The following is a 22,789-nucleotide window of genomic DNA, read 5'->3' on the forward strand; positions in this document are numbered from 1 at the left end:
GGCGTCTTTCAGGCAATGCTGCCTGTGTGACGTATAATCTAATGGACGGGAAGTTTGTTCAACCACAACTGCGACCTCGGTAGCTTTGCTAGGCGACGTAGCAGGAACATTTGAGCTCTTTATACGCTTTCGGTGTTTATTCGCCACTCTGTTTTAAACACATTTCTGTCGTATCTACTAGTTACCCCTTTTAATATCATACGTACGTCAGCTTGCTGTCTGGTTAAGGTAGCAGTAGGCTAATCGCAAATGCTAACTAGCTAACATCCCCGACCATGAGTTCAAAAAGCTACCACAACTCCGCTGAAGAGGAGGACTGCTGGACGGAGAGAGAAGCTCTCGTGAAAGAGGAGAAGGAAGAAGAGGCTGTCACAGTTAAACAAGAAGTAAAGGATGAGGCTGTTACAGTGAAAGAGGAAGACGTTTCGGTGAAAAAGGAGGAGGAAGTTAAACAAGAGGGTGCAGTTTGTACAGTGAAAGAGGAGACGACTGTCACGGTGAAAGAAGAGGAAGACGTTTTTGGAGTGAAGGAGGAGGGGGAGATCACTGTCACACTGGAGGAGGAAGAAGAGCAGAATGGAGATCTGATTAACACCAGTGAGTACTGTCTTTTAAAAAAGGGGGGCACTTTTCTGCAGTTGTTGAACCGATGTTCAAAAACCCCAAAACACAGTTAAAAATGAAAAAGACACCATTTGTTGTTTTGTCATGTATTGTTGTATTTCTTTGCATCTTGGGACAGTATAAACGTTGTATAAAAATATCTCTTTCTGCTGAACTGATGTGATTTTAAAGGGTCATTCTCCCGAAGTTATGGGCGATTCCAGGGTTATGGACATTACATTTGCACGCAAAATCACAACTTTAATGTCTCACAGAATTGAAATACAAAATATAAATTAAACATTTGATGTGTTTGTCTGTAGCACCCCTGAGTGTATACCCAGGAAATCTGAATTCTAAATATTGGCATGTTGGAGAAAAAAAACCCAAATAGAAGCTTTATGGATGTTACATGAAATGGACAAGCTTTTTTGCGAGATTGCTAACGAGCGTTAACAAAAATGACTGGAAGTCTATGGGTAAATGCTAGCAGATACCTGTAGACTTCCAGCCATTGTGCTAACGCTAGTTAGCAATTGGCTTGCAAAACTACCTCTATCTTCGTTCATACAGGACACAGAGACATACAAATGGTATCCACACGTTCATCTGGTATCCACAAGTTCATCTGACTCTGGGGAAGTAGCTCAGTGGCAAAATCCCAAATCAGCCCTTTTAACGTTTATATTTAGGATTTCAGGCTTTATTTGAAACGTATAGGGAGGAAATTGCCTGAATTTCGACCATTACCTTGTAGGGGGCCAAGTCTCAAAAACATTTTTTTCAGCCAATCATATTTCATGGCTTTTAGAAAGGGCTCAGAGAGCTTGTTTTTTTCCCACTCACAGCTTTCCTCCAGTATTAGTTAAGAAGATGTTAATGAAGCAGTACAGGCCACATTGAAGTGTCTTGAGTTTTGTTTGTGTGTTCTTTCGTCTTGTAAAGAGAGGGAGGAGGGGGTGACGGAGAGGAAATGTTTTGGTAAAACCTGCAGCATACATCGGATCATATTAAAACTTAATAATATAAAACTATCTGTAAAGAGAACTTTCATCAAGGTTTTTACATGGTTTATATTGGTTTCTTTCCTTTCAGTTTACTTTTTCAGCGCTATGATATTCCTAACATTTATAAGCAATTGTTGATATCTTGAAAAATGATGTGTTCTGGCTAAGATTCTCTCGCTCGCTCTCTCGCTCTCTCTCTTAGCCAGAACACATCATTTTTCAAGATATCAACAATTGCTTATGGATGTTAGGAATATCATATATATATTTATATATATATATATATATGTGTTGAAATACATTTCTCATTGTGTTTATCAACTATCTGTGAAATAGTCCTGTAGTATTTATTCTTCTTCAATTTATTCTTGAGATTATTGCATAAAACCAGGTTAAACTATTTAAATTTATGGTTGTGGAAGGAATATATTTAGCCTAGGTATAATTTCACAAGCCCTGAATTCATTAGATTATTGATGACTGTTTGAAATGCAGTGTATTTGACCTTTTAATTGTACGACAAAGCTTATTTAGAGAAAACATGAACAATTAAGAGACGCTCACCGGCCAATTTATTAGGTACACCCATCTAGTACCAGGTCAGGTACACCCATCTAGTACCAGGTCAGGTACACCCATCTAGTACCAGGTTGCCTCCAACCCTAGACACTGCCAGGCCAATTTATTAGGTACACCCATCTAGTACCAGGTCAGGTACACCCATCTAGTGCCAGGTTGCCTCCAACCCTAGACACTGTCAGGCGTGAAAAACCCAGGAGGCCGTTTCTGAAACACTGGATCAGGCCCGCCTGGCACTGACGATGACGCTCAGTCTCTTAGGTCACTTGTTTTGCCCATCTACTTAAAAATATGCCAAATGTAAGCAAATGTGTTATGATAGATTTGAATCAAGACATTTTTAGATCTGAATGTCTGTCCGTCTGTAACATCCATAACGGTTGTTTTCCTCTCTGATGTAATAATGAAAATCACAATCTTAAATGTTTTTGGTTTGTTTTCAGCCAAGCCTTTCCTTCGATATGCCTATCCATGTTATAACTAACACCGGGGGACAGCTGTGAGTGGAGAAACAAGCTCTGAGAGCTCTTTCAAAAAGCCATGAAATATGATTGACTGAAAAGCCTTTTTTGAGACTTGCCCTCCTACTCTGTAAGGGCCAAAATGCATGCAATTTCCGACTTAATTATGAATGTGGCCAATACAGAAATCATATTTAGATTAGGATTATGGTGATTAATATTAACAGAACATGCAACTCCTGTATTGAAGCAGCCAATAAAACATCATTTTAAAACATTTTCCAAAATGCAATTCGCAGTAAAACACCATTGTTAAACATCTCCGTCAGAAACTTAGAAAGAGATCTAAAAGATGCCTGCACTGCTAATATGACAAGGACTGTGTTAATAGAGGACTGTGTTAATAGAGGACTGTGTTAATAGAGGACTGTGTTAATAGAGGACTGTGTTAATAGAGGACTGTGTTAATAGAGGACTGTGTTAATAGAGGACTGTGTTAATAGAGGACTGTGTTAATCGAGGACTGTGTTAATCGAGGACTGTGTTAATCGAGGACTGTGTTAATCGAGGATTGTGGACATTGAAAGACAGAACAGGAGCCAAATGCTGACCAATAAGAACCTATGAAATAGGCCTAATTGACTCCACCTTTCTATTGTCTGATTGTTGGCTACTGACTCATTTTTTCATAATGAGCACCAGAAAAACACCTATGGATCTTGGCCTCAGGTTTATTGAAGGATCTGATTTGGATTAAACCTAATAGGAAGACAGTTTTTATCATGTGAAGGTTTCATTCAGGGTCGTATTAATTCGTGAACACCGTTTCGTTTTAGTTACTAGTGAATACGACCCTGATCTCACTGTTAAATTAAACACACGGTTTGTCTTTGGTAGGAGAGACACCAGACTCAGAAGATCCAGAGCAAGAGACGTCTGAACCAGCAAGACGACACCACTGTTCCCACTGTGGAAAGACTTTTACCCAGTTACGGACACTGAAGGTGCATGAAAGAATACACACTGGAGAGAAGCCCTACCAATGTTCCCAGTGTGGAAAGAGTTTTACCCAGTTAGGGAGCCTGAAAATACATAATAGAATTCACACCGGAGAGAAGCCTTACCAATGCTCCCAGTGTGGAAAGAGATGTTCACAGTTAAGTTGCCTGAAATCACATGAGAGAATGCACACAGGAGATAAGCCTCACAAATGCCTTCAATGTGGTAATACTTTTAAGCGGTTAAGTAACCTGAAAGAACATCAAAGAGTGCACACGGGGGAAAAGCCTTACTACTGTTTATATTGTGAAAAGCGTTTCAGCTGGGTAAGGCAACTGAAAGAGCATGAGAGAACACACACCGGAGAGAAGCCCTACCAATGTTCCCAGTGTGGAAAGAGATTTACCCAGTTCGGGAGCCTGAAAATACACGAGAGAATCCACACAGGCGAAAAGCCTTTCCAATGTTCCCAGTGTGGAAAGAGTTTTAACCGGTTGGGTAACCTGAAATCACACGAGAGGACACACAAAGAAGAAGAGCCACATCACTGTTCCCAGTGTGGAAAGAATTTTACCTCATTACGCTTCCTGAAGAATCATGAGCAAAGACACACCGGGGAAAAGCCTTTCCGCTGCTCCCAGTGTGGAATTAAATTTACCTGGTTACGGCAACTGAAATCACATGAAAGAATCCACACATGAGAGAAATGTTACGAATGCTCCCAGTGCAGAAAGATATTTACCCAGTTTAGGCACCTGAAAGACTGAGGTTACACACACAGGGGAGAAGCCTTTCCGCTGCTCCCAGTGCAGAATGATATTTACCCAGTTTATTTTTTTTTTATTTTTTTTATTTTTACCTTTATTTAACCAGGCAAGTCAGTTAAGAACAAATTCTTATTTTCAATGACGGCCTGGGAACAGTGGGTTAACTGCCTGTTCAGGGGCAGAACGACAGATTTGTACCTTGTCAGCTCGGGGGTTTGAACTCGCAACCTTCCGGTTACTAGTCCAACGCTCTAACCACTAGGCTACCCTGCCGCCCCAGTTTAGGCACCTGAAAGACTGAGGTTTCACACACAGGGATGTATATGAGAAGCTTTACTCGTGCTCCCAATGTGGAGGGTGATTTTTCACATACTTACAATTCATGAGGTAACACACACATTCCTCCCACACTTCTCATCTTTTACTGAAAATTGGTGCGTTGTGGTTTTGTTTATGCCCTTAGAATCATATTCATATGGAAATATGTACACTCTCTCTGTGTACACTACACTCTCTGTGTACACCACACTCTCTCTGTGTACACTACACTCTCTCTGTGTACACTACACTCTCTCTGTGTACACTACACTCTCTCTGTGTACACTACACTCTCTCTGTGTATACTACACTCTCTCTGTGTATACTACACTCTCTCTGTGTACACTACACTCTCTCTGTGTACACTACACTCTCTCCACTACACTCTCTCTGTGTACACTACACTCTCTCTGTGTACACTACACTCTCTCTGTGTACACTACACTCTCTCTGTGTACACTACACTCTCTCTGTGTACACTACACTCTCTCTGTGTACACTACACTCTCTCTGTGATTAAATAGTCTTCTTATTTTACTCTGGCTCTGTGTGTTTTTCTGTGTGTGTTGGGGATGTGGAACGCCGTTTGGGTCTTTGCGTGTCAAAAAACACTTTGACGTGTTTGTTGACAGTGATGCAGGACAGAGGAGCCTCTTAAAGAAGAAGTTACAGGCTGTGAGAGCCAGAAATCTTGCTTGTTTGTAGGTGACCAAATACTTATTTTCCACCATAATTTGCAAATAAATTCATTAAAAATCCTACAATGTGATTTTTCTGGATTTTTTTTCAAATTTTGTCTGTCATAGTTGAAGTGTACATATAATGAAAATTACAGGCCTCTCATCTTTTTAAGTGGGAGAACTTGCACAATTGGTGGCTGACTAAATACTTTTTTGCCCCACTGTATCTGTTTTGAACAATTTTCCATAGGAAAAACAATGCAACGTGGATGTTGGAGTCTGAGAAAAAAAGTATTTGGATACTGAGTCGACTGATACCCCATTTAACTGATCCGCAATCCAACCTTGTTTAACATTATCTAGTCTAAATATGGCATGATTCCACCAATTGTAACCTTCTGCATCACTTTTCAACAAGGGACTTTTATCTTGAAGGCAAACCGCAAATTCCACTGTTGTGGCTAGCTTCATAACACGTAACCCTGCTAGTTTTTTTCATGAACTGAAGTTCAATTTCAATAGCCTTGCAGAAGCACCCCCAGATCATCACTGATCCTCCACAAAATTTCACAGTGGTTGCGAGACACTGGCTTGTAAGGCCTCTCCAGGTCTCACACCCACTGTGAAATTTGGTGGAGGATCTGGGGGTGCTTCTGCAAGGCTGGAATGGAGCAGATTTATCTTTGTGAAGGACGCAGGAATCATGCCACGTACAAGGTTGTCCTGGAAGAAAACTTGCTTCCTTCTGCTCTGACAATGTTCCCCAACTCTGAGGGGTTGTTGTTTTTTCCAGCAGGACAATACTCCATGCCACACAGCCAAGGTCAATCAAGGTGTGGATGGAGGACCACCAGATCAAGACCCTGTCATAGCCAGCCCAGTCTCCAGACCTGAACCCCATTGAAAACCACCAGATCAAGACCCTGTCATAGCCAGCCCAGTCTCCAGACCTGAACCCCGTTGAAAACCACCAGATCAAGACCCTGTCATAGCCAGCCCAGTCTCCAGACCTGAACCCCGTTGAAAACCACCAGATCAAGACCCTGTCATGTCCAGCCCAATCTCTCCAGACCTGAACCCCGTTGAAAACCTCTGGAATGTGATCAAGAGGGAAGATGGATGGTCACACGCCATCAAACAAAGCCGAGAGCTGCTTGAATGTTTACGCCAGGAGTGACATAAAGTCACCCAACATCAATGTGAAAGACTGGTGGAGAGCAGGACAAGACGCATGAAAGCTGTGATTGAAAATCAGGGTTATTCCACCAAATATTGATGTCTGAACTCTTCCTAAGTGAAAACATTAGTATTGTGTTGTTTTAAAAAATTAATATGAACTTATTTTCTTTGCATTATTCGAGGTCTGACAACACTGAATCTTTTTTTGTTATTTTGACTAGTTGTCATTTTCTGCAAATAAATGCTCTAAATTAGAATAGTTTTATTTGTAATTTGGGAGAAATGTTGTCAGTAGTTTATAGAGTAAAACAAAAATAATAATTTTACCCAAACACGAACCTATAAATAGTAAATGAGAGAAACTGATCATTTTAAAGGGGCCTCTTAATGTTTTCCACATCTGCATACAGGAGCAGTATAGACCTAGTCTGTTCATTATATACATCTACATGATGTATTGTTACACCATGCAGGAGCAGTATAGACCTAGTCTGTTCATTATATACATCTACATGATGTATTGTTACACCATGTAGGAGCAGTATATACCTAGTCTGTTCATTATATACATGATGTATTGTTACACCATGTAGGAGCAGAATAGACCTAGTCTGTTCATTATATACATCTACATGATGTATTGTTACACCATGTAGGAGCAGTATAAACCTAGTCTGTTCATTATATACATGATGTATTGTTACACCATGTAGGAGCAGTATAGACCTAGTCTGTTCATTATATACATGATGTATTGTTACACCATACAGGAGCAGTATAGACCTAGTCTGTTCATTATATACATCTACATGATGTATTGTTACACCATACAGGAGCAGTATAGACCTAGTCTGTTCATTATATACATCTACATGATGTATTGTTACACCATACAGGAGCAGTATAGACCTAGTCTGTTCATTATATACATCTACATGATGTATTGTTACACCATGTAGGAGCAGTATAGACCTAGTCTGGTCATTATATACATGATGTATTGTTACACCATGTAGGAGCAGTATAGACCTAGTCTGTTCATTATATACATGATGTATTGTTACACCATGCAGGAGCAGTATAGACCTAGTCTGTTCATTATATACATCTATATGATGTATTGTTACACCATACAGGAGCAGTATAGACCTAGTCTGTTCATTATATACATCTACATGATGTATTGTTACACCATGCAGGAGCAGTATAGACCTAGTCTGTTCATTATACACATCTACATGATGTATTGTTACACCATGCAGGAGCAGTATAGACCTAGTCTGTTCATTATATACATGATGTATTGTTACACCATGTAGGAGCAGTATAGACCTAGTCTGTTCATTATATACATGATGTATTGTTACACCATGTAGGAGCAGTATAGCCCTAGTCTGTTCATTATATACATCTACATGATGTATTGTTACACCATGTAGGAGCAGTATAGACCTAGTCTGTTCATTATATACATCTACATGATGTATTGTTACACCATGTAGGAGCAGTATAGACCTAGTCTGTTCATTATATACATGATGTATTGTTACACCATGTAGGAGCAGTATAGACCTAGTCTGTTCATTATATACATCTACATGATGTATTGTTACACCATGTAGGAGCAGTAGGCTGTTTACAAAGGCAGACCATTTCAGATATTTTTGGGAGACCTAACAAATCAGCTCTGAAAAATATCTAATTCTTAAAATATTACATGTGATTGATCAAAAGACCCAACATGAAAAATTAAATCATATATTTCCTGGAACTGCATTACCCGTCCCACTCCAGTCAGCAGATGGCGATATGCGTTTTACAGGCGATGCTGCCGGAGCGTGACGTGGCATTAAATGTAGTGGACGGGACGCTTTCTTCAACAGCTAATCAGCCACCTCGGTATCTTGCTAGCCAACATAGCCGAAACGTTGGAGCGCTATAGACGTTTTCGGTGTATATTAGTCCTTGTGTTTTAAACACACGTCTGTCGTATCTACTAGTTAACCAATTCCACCACCCCGTATTTATATTGTTAGTTAGCTAACTTAGCACAAGGCTAGTGGCTTATGCTAACTAGCTAGCTAAAATCCCTGACCATGAGCTCACCAAGGTACTCCCCGCCTGCTAAAGAAGAGGACGTCTGCTGGACCGAGAAACAGGGTCTGTGGCTTAATATTGTCGTGAAAGAAGAGGAGGAAGAGAAGGATGTCACAGTGAAAGGCGATGAAGAAGCTTCCAGAGTGAAAGAGGACGAGACTGGAGATTTGATTAACACCAGTGAGTACTATTTTAAAAACAGGAGCAAAACCTTGTCAAACAACAACAAAATGGCCGCCATGACACTTAAAAAACAACAACGTTTTAGTCATTTAGCTAAGGCTCTTATCCAGAACCACTGACAGGAGCAATTATGGTTAAGTGACTTGCTCAAGGGCACATCGACAGACGTTTCACCTAGTTGGCTCAGGGAATCGAACCAGCGACGTTTCAGTTACTGGCCCAAAGCTTGTTTTGGTAAACAGCTACGGGATGGGGGTTGGAGACGCCGGTATGTAACCATTCTCAAATAAATAAAAAAAAATCCCCCCCACCTTTATTTAACCATGTCAGCTAGTTGATAACAAGTTCTCATTTACAACTGCGATCTGGCCAAGATAAAGCAAAGCAGTGCGACAGAAACAACACGGAGTTACACGTGGAATAAACAAGCGTACAGTCAATAACACAATAGAAAAAAATAAAGTCTATGTACAGTGTGTGTAAATGGCATGAGGAGGTAAGGCAATAAATAGGCCATAGTAGCAAAGTAATTACAATTTAGCAGATTAACACTGGAGTGATAGATGAGCAGATAATGGTGTGTAAGTAGTGATACTGGTGTGCAAAAGAGCAGCAAAGTAAATAAAAACAATATGGGGATGAGGTAGGTAGATTGGGGTTCCTCACCATCCATTAGATTAAAAAAAAAATGGTTTTAACCAGGTTTTCCAACTATACAGAGTTTGTTTACAAAAACTCATTAAACAAGATATCGGCCTAATCGAAGACTCCAATCAAGTTGTACAAACATCTCAAGGATGATCAATGGAAACAGGATGCACCGGAGCTCAATTCTGAGTCTCATAGCAAAGGGTCTGAATACTTATGTACATAAGGTATTTCTGTGTTAGATTTTGTTTTTATAAAAAAAAAATGCATAAAAATCTAAAACCATTTTCACTTTGTCATTCTGGATATTTAACCTTTATTTAACTAGGCAAGTCAGTTAAAAACAAATTCTTATTTACAATGACGGCCTAGGAACAGTGGGTTAACTGCCATGTTCAGGGGCAGAAGGAAAGATTTTTTACCTTGTCAGTTCGGGGATTCGATCTAGCAACCTTTCGGATACTGGCACAACACTCTCAACACTAGGGTACCTGCCGCCCCTGATTGATGGAAAAACATTAATTTAATTCATTTTAGAATAAGCCTGTAACATAACAAAATGGGGAGCAAGTCCAGGTCTAAATACTTCCCGAATGCCCTGAATTATAAAGTTAATCTCTCAGAACATTAAGAAACATTTCCATTTTAAAAACAACAAATAACATTCAAAGAATGTTCTTAAAATGTTATTTAAAAACATACATTCCGTTCTCAGGGTCAACAAAACTTGTTCAGTGTTTTGGCCACGCCCACTAATTGGCCACACCTGATCTTAAGGAGTGCTTGTTTCCTTGGAGATGGGGTCTGATTGGATAGACTAAAAAATGTTACAGCTTTGAATGAGTTTTAAAATAATAAAAAAATATAAAACGTTGTGTTCTAGCTCCGCCCTGATGGCGCAGTGGACTAATTCTACGGGTTGAGAACAGGATAGGTTCAAATCTCACTAGAAAATAGATGCGACAGTTGCTTGCTATTGGGCGCGTTTTCCAACTATCTCCTGTTGATTTATTTTAAAACGTGTAATGACATCACACCTAAAATAAAACACATTTTTTTCGTAAAAACACGGTGTCTAGTGAGAATGTAGAGGTTGAAGGGTTTCCAATACCCATTTAGGCTGTCGACAAATGTGTTAATGAACAATTTGCCTGTCTTCCCTCCCAGCTATCGGTTTCATGTCTCAGGTAGCCGGTCTGCCCTCCCACCTCTCTGTTAGCCTGCGAAAGCCAGCATGAATAGAATGCAATAAAATATTTTGGGGAAACATTAAGCGAGAAAGGCATTTAGCTATATTAGTGCACGTGACAATAACAATGTGGAACTTGGCCATCTGCCCAAGATTATTGAACAACTTTATGGAAGCCCATTTTCACTAGAGTAGCTACACTATATATAGGTCTGTGGACAACCCTTCAAATGAGTGTATTCGGCTATTTCAGCCACACCCGTTGCTGACAGGTGAATAAACTCGAGCACACAGCCATGCAATCTCCACACACACAAACATTGGCAGTAGAATGACCTTACTGAAGAGCTCCGTGACTTTCAATGTGGCACTGTCATGGGATGCCACTTTTCCAACAAGTCAGTAGGTCAAATTTCTGCCCTGCTCTAGAGCTGCCCCAGTCAACTGTCAGTGCTGTTATTATGAAGTGTGAAAAAATCTAGGAGCAACAATGGCTCAGCTGCAAAGTGGTAGTCCACAAAAGGTTACAGAACAGGGCCGCTGAAGCGCATAGCGTGTACATTTTTTTATCTGTCCTCCATTACAACGCTCACAGAACGGGACCGCTGAAGCTCGTAGTGTGTAAAAAATCATCTGTCCTCGGTTGCAAAGCTCACTACCCAGTTCCAAACTGCCTCTGGAAGAAATGTCAGCACAATAACTGTTCCGTCGGGAGCTTCATGAAAAGGGTTTCTATGGCCCAGCTGCCGCACACAAGCCTAAGATCACCATGCGCAATGCCAAGCGTCGGCTGGAGTGGTGTGAAGCTTGCTGGCATTGGACTCTGGTACAGTGGAAACGCATTCTCTGGAGTGATGAATCACGCTTCACCGTCTGGCAGTCTGATATACGAATCTGGGTTTGGCGGATGCCAGGAGTCGCTACTTGTCCCAATTGCTGTAAAGTTTTTTTGGTGGAGGAGGAATAATGTTCTGGGGCTGTTTTTCATGGTTTGTACTAGGCCCCTTAGTTCCAGTGAAGGGAAATCTTAATTGCTACAGCATACAATTATATTCTAGATGATTCTGTGCTTCCGAATTTGTGGCAACATTTTGGGGAAGGCCCTTTTCTGTTTCAGCATGACAATGTCCTCGTGCACAAAGCGAGGTTTGTCGAGATTGGTGTGTCGAGATTTGTTTGTCGAGATTGGTGTGGAAGAACTTGACTGGCCTGCACATAGCCCTGACCTCAACCCTATCGAACACCTTTTGGTTGAATTGGAACGCCGACTGCGAGCCAGGCCTAATCGCCCAACATCAGTGCCTGACCTCACTAATGCTCTTGTGGCTGAATAGAAGCAAGTCCCCGCAGCAATGTTCCAACATCTAGTAGAACGCCTTCCCAGAATAGTGGAGGCTGTAATAGCATCACAGGGGGGACCAACTCCATATTAATACCCATGATTTTGGTATTCATTACTTAGGGATCATTTAGGGATCTGTATTTCTCCCCAAATGCATCATTTCAATAGATATCCTGACATATGTAATCATTTCAATAGATATCCTGACATATGTAATCATTTCAATAGATATCCTGACATGTGTAATCATTTCAATAGATATCCTGACATGTGTAATCATTTCAATAGATATCCTGACATGACATAGCAGAAAAAGGGGGTAAAAACTCCATATTAATGGCCATGAGTTTGGAATTAGACGTTCGACAAGCAGGTGTCGACATACTTTTGGTCATGTAGTGTACCTTTTAAAAATATATATATATAAAAAAATTTGTAATGAAATTATTACATATTTTAAAAAATAAAATAATAATAATTTAAAAAGGTACACTACATGACCAAAAGTAATGTAGTGTACCTTTTACATTATTTTGCATGTTTTTAAAGTAGGGGTGTGGATCAGAAAACCAGTCAGTATCTGTTATGACCACCATTTGTCTCAAGCATGTCCTTTACATATGATCAGGCTGTTGATTGTGGAATGTTGCCCCACTCCTCTTCAATGCGAAGTTGCTGGATATTGGCAGGAACTGGAACACTGTCAATGTACATTCAAACTGCCGTGGATAAAAATGCAATTGTTCGTTATCTGTATCTGACGCTTCCCCACTGCCACAACCCCACTGCCACCATGGGGCACTCTGTCCACAACGTTGACATCCGCAAACCGCTCGCTCACACGACGCCATACACGCTGTCTGCCATCTGCCTGGTACAGGTGAAACCCAGGATTCAAACATTGAGCACACTTCTCCAGTGGCCCACTGAAGTCTGTTACAACACCGAACTACAGTCAGGTCAAGACCCTGGTGAGGACGATGCACACACAGATGAGCTTCTCTGCGGCGGATTCTGACAGTTTGTGCAGAAATTGTAGTTTTTCCACAACCCAACAGTTTCAACAGCTGTCTGGGTGACTGGCCTCAGACGATCACGCTGGTGATGAAGCTGGACGTGGAGATCCTGGGCTGGCTTGGTTACACATGGTCTGCGGTTGTGAGGCCGTTTGGGCGCACTGCCATATTTTCTAAAATGAAGTTGGAGACGGCTTATTGTAGAGAAATTAACATTTAATTCTCTAACAGCTGTTATGGACTTTCTGCCCGTCATCATGACAATTTCAAGTTCCCTCAACTTGAGACATCTGTGGCATTGTGTTGTGTGACAAAACTGCACATTTTAGAGTGACCTTTTTATTGTCCCCAGCACAAGGTGCACCTCTGTTTAATCAGCTTCTTGATATGCCACACCTGTCAGGTGGATGGATTATGTTGCGTTTTTATATTTTTGTTCAAACAGCTTAAAGGCAAATGCGGCTACTTTTGCTGTTATTCTGGATACATTGTTTGATGTGACAGTGTTAGCCGTAGATGGCTAGCTAGCAAGCAAGGGATAAGAGGGATGCCAGCCAGCATGGTAATTGGCAACGGGACCTTTTTAAAGCAAACTACTGGGTTGCGTCCATAGATGGACAACAAAAAGATTTCACGATTGGGGCGCATCTCTAGCAACCTAACTGCCTTGGGTAGCAACCCTAGATTTTTTTGTCAGGACTATATCTCATGGAGGGAGGAAATGGTAGGAAATAATTTATTTAAAATAACGTTTAAGGAAAAATATATCAGTCATTATTTGAATATGTTGCTAATATCATACCGCCAAGACATGCTAACCTCTCACCATTACAATAACAGGAGAGGTTAGCATTATATATATATCATACCCCCAAGACATGCTAACCTCTCACCATTACAATAACAGGAGAGGTTAGCATTATATATATATCATACCCCCAAGACATGCTAACCTCTCACCATTACAATAACAGGAGAGGTTAGCATTATATATATATATCATACCCCCAAGACATGCTAACCTCTCACCATTACAATAACAGGAGAGGTTAGCATTATATATATATCATACCCCCAAGACATGCTAACTTCTCACCATTACAATAACAGGAGAGGTTAGCATTATATATATATCATACCGCCAAGACATGCTAACCTCTCACCATTACAATAACAGGAGAGGTTAGCATTATATATATATCATACCGCCAAGACATGCTAACCTCTCACCATTACAATAACAGGAGAGGTTAGCATTATATATATATCATACCGCCAAGACATGCTAACCTCTCACCATTACAATAACAGGAGAGGTTAGCATTATATATATATCATACCGCCAAGACATGCTAACCTCTCACCATTACAATAACAGGAGAGGTTAGCATTATATATATATCATACCCCCAAGACATGCTAACCTCTCACCATTACAATAACAGGAGAGGTTAGCATTATATATATATATATCATACCGCCAAGACATGCTAACCCGTCGTTTAGAAGTGATAATGCCTTGGAAGCCAGTGTTTTGGAAGATATATTGGCACGGTTGGGTGGCCCGAGGCAGAACACCTGTGCTAAAATATATCCTCCAAACACCGGCTACTCGGGTATTATCACTTAAATATCATACCCCCAAGACATGCTAACCTCTCACCATTACAATAACAGGAGAGGTTAGCATTATATATATATCATACCTCCAAGACATGCTAACTTCTCACCATTACAATAACAGGAGAGGTTAGCATTATATATACATCATACCCCCAAGACATGCTAACTTCTCACCATTACAATAACAGGAGAGGTTAGCATTATATACACTGCTCAAAAAAAATAAAGGGATCTCTTAAACAACACAATGTAACTCCAAGTCAATCACACTTCTGTGAAATCAAACTGTCAACTTAGGAAGCAACACTGATTGACAATAAATTTCACATGCTGTTGTGCAAATGGAATAGACAACAGGTGGAAATTATAGGCAATTAGCAAGACACCCCCAATAAAGGAGGGGTTCTGCTGGTGGTAACCACAGACCACTTCTCAGTTCCTATGCTTCCTGGCTGATGTTTTGGTCACTTTTGAATGCTGGCGGTGCTTTCACTCTAGTGGTAGCATGAGACTGAGTCTACAACCCACACAAGTGGCTCAGGTAGTGCAGCTCATCCAGGATGGAACATCAATGTGAGCTGTGGCAAGAAGGTTTGCTGTGTCTGTCAGCGTAGTGTCCAGAGCATGGAGGAGCTACCAGGAGACAGGCCAGTACATCAGGAGATGTGGAGGAGGCCGTAGGAGGGCAACAACCCAGCAGCAGGACCGCTACCTCCGCATTTGTGCAAGGAGGAGCGGGAGGAGCACTGCCAGAGCCCTGCAAAATGACCTCCAGCAGGCCACAAATGTGCATGTGTCTGCTCAAACGGTCAGAAACGGACTCTATGAGGGCCCGACGTCCGCAGGTAGGGGTTGTGCTTACAGCCCAACACCGTGCAGGACGTTTGGCATTTGCCAGAGAACACCAAGATTGGCAAATTCGCCACTGGCGCCCTGTGCTCTTCACAGATGAAAGCAGGTTCACACTGAGCACATGTGACAGACGTGACAGAGTCTGGAGACGCCGTGGAGAACGTTCTGCTACCTGCAACATCCTCCAGCATGACCGGTTTGGCGGTGGGTCAGTCATGGTGTGGGGTGGCATTTCTTTGGGGGGCCGCACAGCCCTCCATGTGCTCACCAGAGGTAGCCTGACTGCCATTAGGTACCGAAATGAGATCCTCAGACCCCTTGTGAAACCATATGCTGGTGTGGTTGGCCCTGGGTTCCAATGCAAGACAATGCTAGACCTCATGTGGCTGGAGTGTGTCAGCAGTTCCTGCAAGAGGAAGGCATTGATGCTATGGACTGGCCCGCCCGTTCCCCAGACCTGAATCCAATTGAGCACATCTGGGACATCATGTCTCGCTCCATCCACCAACGCCACGTTGCACCACAGACTGTTCAGGAGTTGGCGGATGCTTTAGTCCAGGTCTGGGAGGAAATCCCTCAGGAGACCATCCGCCACCTCATCAGGAGCATGCCCAGGCGTTGTAGGGAGGTCATACAGGCACGCGGAGGCCACACACACTACTGAGCCTCATTTTGACTTGTTATAAGGACATTACATCAAAGTTGGGTCAGCCTGTAGTGTGGTTTTCCACTTTCATTTTGAGTGTCACTCCAAATCCAGACCTCCATGGGTTGATAAATTTGATTTCCATTGATAATTTTTTGTGTGATTTTGTTGTCAGCACATTCAACTATGTAAAGAAAAAAGTATTTAATAAGAATATTTCATTCATTCAGATCTAGGATGTGTTATTTTAGTGTTCCCTTTATTTTTTTGAGCGGTGTATATATATATATACTGTTGTGGAGGACTTAATTCTTCCTGCTGCCACGCGTATATGGCTGGGACAATGCTGGAGGAAAAGGCCCAAAAAACGATACAGACAATGCCTCCATCAAACAACACTGTTTCACAATGCATCAGTGACATGGCAGGAGATGTTTTGAAACAAATACTGCTTCGCATACAAGCCAGTGAATTCTATGCTTTACAGCAGGATGAGTTAACAGACGTGTCGGGCCTGGCACAGCACCTGGTGTATGTTCGTTACGTTTATGGGGGTCAATTAAGGAAGACATCCTCTTCTGCAAACTACTGGAAACCAGGACAGCAGGAGAGGATATTTTAAAAGTACTGGACAGCTTTGTGACATCAAATGGACTTTGGTGGTCAAGATGTGTTGGTATCTGTACTGATGGATCAAAAGCCATGACAGGGAGACATAGTGGAGTGGTAAGGCTTGTGCAAACAGTTGCTCCCGACGCCACTTGAGTACACAGCAGCATACACCGAGAGGCTTTTGCTGCCAAGGGAATGCCTGACCGCTTGAAAGACATTTTGGACATTACCGTGAAAATGGTTAACTTTGTTAAAACAAGGCTATGCAACGATATGGGCGGCAACCATGTACCGCTGGTTATCAACAGGGCAAAGTATTTTTTTTAAATTGGGGGACGAGCTTAAAGTTCTTTCCTGACCATAATATTCACTTGTCTGACTGCTTGTATGATGATGAGTTTCTCACATGACTGGCCTATCTGGGTGATATATTTTCTCGCCTGAATGATCTGAGTCTAGGATTACAGGGACTCTCCGCAACTATATTCAATGTGCGGGACGAAATTGAGGCTTTGATTTAAGAAATTGGAGCTTTCCTCTGTCTGTATTAACAAGGACAACACACAGGTCTTTCCATCAGTGTATGATTCTTGTTTTTGTCCGTAAGCGACGAGTTCATTTGCACACAATGTTAAATGTTACATAACGAAGCACCTGAGTAAGTTGATTATTATTATTATTATTATTATTATTATTGATGATTATTATTATTATTGATTATTATTATTATTATTATTGATTATTATTATTATTATTATTGATGATTATTATTATTATTATTTATTATTATTATTATTGATTATTATTATTGATGATTATTATTATTATTGATTATTATTATTATTATTATTGATTATTATTATTATTATTATTGATGATTATTATTATTATTATTTATTATTGATTATTATTATTATTATTATTGATGATTATTATTATTATTGATTATTATTATTATTATTATTGATTATTATTATTATTATTATTGATGATTATTATTATTATTGATTATTATTATTATTATTATTGATTATTATTATTATTATTTATTATTATTATTATTGATTTATTATTATTATTATTATTATTGATGATTATTATTATTGATTATTATTATTATTATTATTATTGATTATTATTATTATTATTATTATTATTGATTATTATTCAATTACGCAGGTACTTTCCCAAAACGGACGACGCAAACAACTGGATCCATTATCCCATTCATGCCCTGCCTCCAGTCCACTTACCGATATCTGAACGAAGGAGCCTCATCGAAATTGCAACAAGCGGTTCTGTGAAAATGTAATTTAATCAGTAGCCACTGTCAGATTTCTGGATTGGGCTGCGCTCCGAGTATCCTGCCTTGGCAAACCGCACTGTTAAGACACTGATGCCCTTTGCAACCACGTACCTATGTGAGAGTGGATTCTCGGCCCTCACTAGCATGAGAACTAAATACAGGCACAGACTGTGTGTGGAAAATGATTTTAAGACTGTGACTCTCTCCAATTACAACCCAACATTGCAGAGTTATGTGCATCCTTTCAAGCACAGCCTTGTCATTAATCTGTGGTGAGTTACTCACAATTTTCGATGAACAAATAAAGTTTTCTATGTGAGATGGCTAAATAAAGTACAACCTTATTGATTATTATTATTTGTGCCCCGGTACTATAACAGCTCTTTGTCATTTCCCACGAGCCGGGTTGCGACAAACTCATTCTTATGTTTAATAAATGTATCGTATAGTGTGTGTGTGTGTGGCAGGCTTACAATGATTTGAGAGTTTGAAAAACATTTGAGCCTGCGCTGACCCTGGAGCTAAGACGAGGATTCGCAGCTAGAGGTTGAATGTTTTTTAAGGGGTATGAGACTATAAAACATTTAGGAACCACGGATATAGAGGTTTCTTTCAGGTCTCTCTGTTTAACCAAATATTCTGTTTTGTCTTCAGCAGGTGAAAGACCAGACTCTCACAGAGGGAAAAGTCCTTCAGGGGAACCAGACCCACAGAAGACCAAACCAGCAAGACCACACCACTGCTCCCAGTGTGGAAAGTGTTTTAGACACTCGGGGAACCTGAAAACGCATGAGATGATACATACAGGAGAGAAGCCATATCAATGCTCCCAGTGTGGAAAGGGTTTTAGACTCTCAGGGCATCTAAAAGTGCATGAAAGAACACACACTGGAGAGAAGCCATATCTATGCTCCCAGTGTGGAAAGGGTTTTGGACACTCGGGCAATCTAAAACTGCATGAAAGAACGCACACTGGGAAGAAGCCATATCTATGCTCCCATTGTGGAAAAGAATTTTTCTCATCTGGGGACCTGAAAAAACATGAGAGAACGCACTTAGTAGAGAGGCCTTTCCAATGTGACCAATGTGGAAAGAGATTTATTCAGTCAGCGCATCTGAGAGATCATGAGAGAATACACCCAGGAGAACAACCATTCCAATGCTCCTTGTGTGGGAAAAGTTTTACCCATTCATGGAACCTGAAAATGCATGAGATGACACACACAGGAGGGAAGCCTTTCAGCTGCTCCCAGTGTGGAAAGAGTTTTAGCCAGTTAGGGACCTTGAAAACGCATGAAATGACACACACATGAGAAGGAGAGAGCCTTTCCACTGCTCCCAGTGCGGAGAGGTTTACTTGGTTAGGTAATCTGAAAACGCATGAGAGAACACACACAGGGGAGAAGCCCTACCACTGCTCAGACTGTGGAAATAGATTTACCCAGCTAGGCTACCTGAAAGCACATGAGTGGACACACACTGTGGAAAAGTTTTACCTAGTTAGGGAACTTGAAAATGCATGAGATGACACACAACAGGAGGGAGAGAGAGATGCCTTTCCACTGCTCCCAGTGTGGAAAGAGTTTTAGAAATGCAGGGAACCTGAAAGTGCATGAAAGAGGACACTATGTAGAGAAGCCTTTCCACTGCTCCCAGTGTGGAAATACATTTTCCCTGTCAGAGGACCTGAAGTCACATGACAGAATACAGGCGCTGTGTTCTGACTTTATATCTTTGACTTCAGATATTGTGTTTTGGTTTTATGCCACATCATATCCACGTATACGAAAGCTTTTACTCAAAAACAGGGTTGCTTTTGTTTTTCTTTAAGACGTGAATGATAACATCTCAAATCAAAATATATATTTTTAAATGTGTATTGATTTATGAAGTATAGATTTGAATATTGGTATTTAAAAATGTAAATTATTATATAGATGAAGTAGAATGTACATTTCTAGATTCTAACCTTGAGACCTATTGGATATGATATGATATAATTTGGATATGACTAAAGACATTTGATTGGATGCATGATTTGGATATTGCAAAGTGTAAATGATTAGATCAGGATCAAAACTGGTGGAGAAGCAAAAATAGCATCAATAGGTAAGTATACCAGTTTAATTTGAGTACCAGGATGTTGACATAGGGTTTTTTTTGGGGGGGCTGCTATGTGTGGGTCTTGGATGGTTGGTGGCCTGGCGTTTGGGACCTTGGGCCGGTGGCCCGAGAGGTTGCTGGTTTGGGTCCCTGATTCGACTGGGTGCGAGATCTGTCAATTTGCCCCTTGGCGTGGCGCTTGACCCTAGTTACTGTTGTGGGTTGCTTTGGATGGGATTGGCTGCTAGATGACTGAATGCAATGTCAATATTGAGTGGCTTCGCTGCAGGTAGATTTGTATGATTTTTTTTTTCAAATTCAATAAAATAAAAAAATGTAACATGCATTTCTTACATTTCATATGTTTGTCATTCAGCAGATGCTTATCTAATCACATTTTATTGGTCACATACACATATTTAGCAGATGTTATTGTGGGTGTAGCAAAATACTTGTGTTTCTAGCTCCAACAGTGCAGTCGTATCTAACAATTCACATCAATACACACATCTAAAAGAATGAAATATATAAATATTAGGACTAGCAATGTCAGAGTGGCTGGCATTGACTAAACAGTAGAATAGAATACAGTATATACATATGAGATGAGTAAAGCATTGACTAAACAGTAGAATAGAATACAGTATATACATATGAGATGAGTAATGCATTGACTAAACAGTAGAATAGAATACAGTATATACATATGAGATGAGTAATGCATTGACTAAACAGTAGAATAGAATACAGTATATACATATGAGATGAGTAATGCATTGACTAAACAGTAGAATAGAATACAGTATATACATATGAGATGAGTAATGCATTGACTAAACAGTAGAATAGAATACAGTATATACATATGAGATGAGTAATGCATTGACTAAACAGTAGAATAGAATACAGTATATACATATGAGATGAGTAATGCATTGACTAAACAGTAGAATAGAATACAGTATATACATATGAGATGAGTAAAGCATTGACTAAACAGTAGAATAGAATACAGTATATACATATGAGATGAGTAAAGAAGTATGTAAACATTAAAGTGGCCAGTGATTCCATGTCTATGTATATTGGGCAGCAGCCTCTAAGGTGCAGGGTTGAGTATCTGGGTGATATCCGGCTAGTGACGGCTATTTAACAGTCTGATGGCCTTGAGATAGAAGCTGTTTTTAGAAGTCTCTCGGTTCCAGCTTTGATGCATCTGTACTGACATCGACATTCTGGATGATAGCGGGGTGAACAGGCGGTGGCTCGGGTGATTGATTGATATTTTTGGCCTTCCTGTGACATCGGGTGCTGTAGGTGTCCTGGAGGGCAGGCAATGTTCCCCCTGTGATGCGTTGGGTAGACCATACCACGCTCTAGAGAGCTCTGTGGTTGCGGGCAGTGCAGTTGCCGTACCAGGCGGTGCTACAGACAGGATGCTCTCGATGGTGCATCTGTAAAAGTTTGAGGGTCTTAGGGGTCATGCCGAATTTCTTCAGCCTGCTGAGATTGAAGAGGCGCTGCTGTGCCTTCACCACGCTGTGTTTTGTTGACGTTGAGGGAGAAGTTATTTTCCTGGCACCACTCTGCCAGGGCCCTCACTTCCTCCCTGTAGGCTGTCTCGTCATTGTTGGGAATCAGGCCTACTACTGTTGTGTTGTCTGCAAACTTGATGATTTGAGTTAGAGGTGAGCATGGCCACGCAGTCATGGGTGAACAGGAGGGGGCTGAGCACACACCCTTGTGGGGCCCCTGTGTTGAGGTTCAGCGGTGGTGTTGTTTCCTACCTTCACCACCTGGGGGCAGCCTGTCAGGAAGTCCAGGACCTAGTTACACAGGGCGGGGTTCAGACCCAGGGCCTCGAGCTTAGTGATGAGCTTGGAGGGTACTATGGTGTTGAATGCCGAGCTGTAGCCAATGAACAGCGTTCTGACGGAGGTATTCCTTTTGTCCGGACGAGATAAGGCAGTGTGATGGCGACTGCATCGTCTGTGGATCTATTGGGGCGGTATCCAGATCGACTTACAGTACTGAGTGCATACATTTTTGTACTGGTCCCCCGTGGGAATCAAACTCACAAACCCGGACGTTGCAAGCACCACGATCTACCAACTGAGCCCCATGAAACCATTGATTCTAACCTTGAAACCTTTTTCATTTTGTCATTGAGTTAATTTGTGTACTAGTCCATCAAGTTAAGAGTATAAAAATGAAATGACATTGTTCTGATGACATTGATAAGATGTTGACATGAAAAACATTGACCACCACATGAATGTTCACATCAGCATTATTCCACCATGTCAGAGAACTCGGGTGCTGATTGTAAAAAGGATTTGATAAATGATTAATTAATATTTGTATCTGAAAAAAATACATTCAATATTTTATGTATTCACCTGGAATTTGAAAAAAGCCTTCCAGGTGAAAAGCAATCCAGGTGAAGCTGGTTGAGAGAATGCAAAGAGTGTGCAAAGCTGTCATCAAGGAAAAAGGTGGCTACTTGGAAAAATCTCAAATATATTTTGATTTGATGAACACTTTATTTTGGTTACTACATGATTCCATATGTGTTATTT

At 40.8% G+C, this 22,789-nt stretch overlaps 1 protein-coding gene across 4 annotated transcripts; it reads left to right on the plus strand.

The window, feature by feature from the left end:
- Positions 1-20,550, plus strand: LOC110487320 (gastrula zinc finger protein XlCGF17.1-like). Of its 4 annotated transcripts, none has more exons than XM_021559245.2 (2): positions 1-597; positions 3,548-4,475. In XM_021559245.2, exons 1-2 carry the CDS (start codon positions 276-278, stop codon positions 4,348-4,350), a joined length of 1,125 nt encoding a protein of 374 aa, XP_021414920.2. In that variant the 5' UTR covers positions 1-275; the 3' UTR covers positions 4,351-4,475. The 4 variants fall into 4 exon arrangements, 3 of the variants coding, with proteins under 3 accessions (XP_021414920.2, XP_036798174.1, XP_036798175.1); XM_036942279.1 differs by lacking the exon at positions 3,548-4,475 and adding an exon at positions 18,762-20,550 and having other exon boundaries at positions 40-597; XM_036942280.1 differs by lacking the exon at positions 3,548-4,475 and adding an exon at positions 18,765-20,550 and having other exon boundaries at positions 40-597.
- Positions 20,551-22,789: the final 2,239 nt, after the last annotated feature.

Source organism: Oncorhynchus mykiss, chromosome 13 (genome assembly GCF_013265735.2).
Source record: "Oncorhynchus mykiss isolate Arlee chromosome 13, USDA_OmykA_1.1, whole genome shotgun sequence".
In the NCBI taxonomy this organism is placed as follows: domain Eukaryota; kingdom Metazoa; phylum Chordata; class Actinopteri; order Salmoniformes; family Salmonidae; genus Oncorhynchus; species Oncorhynchus mykiss.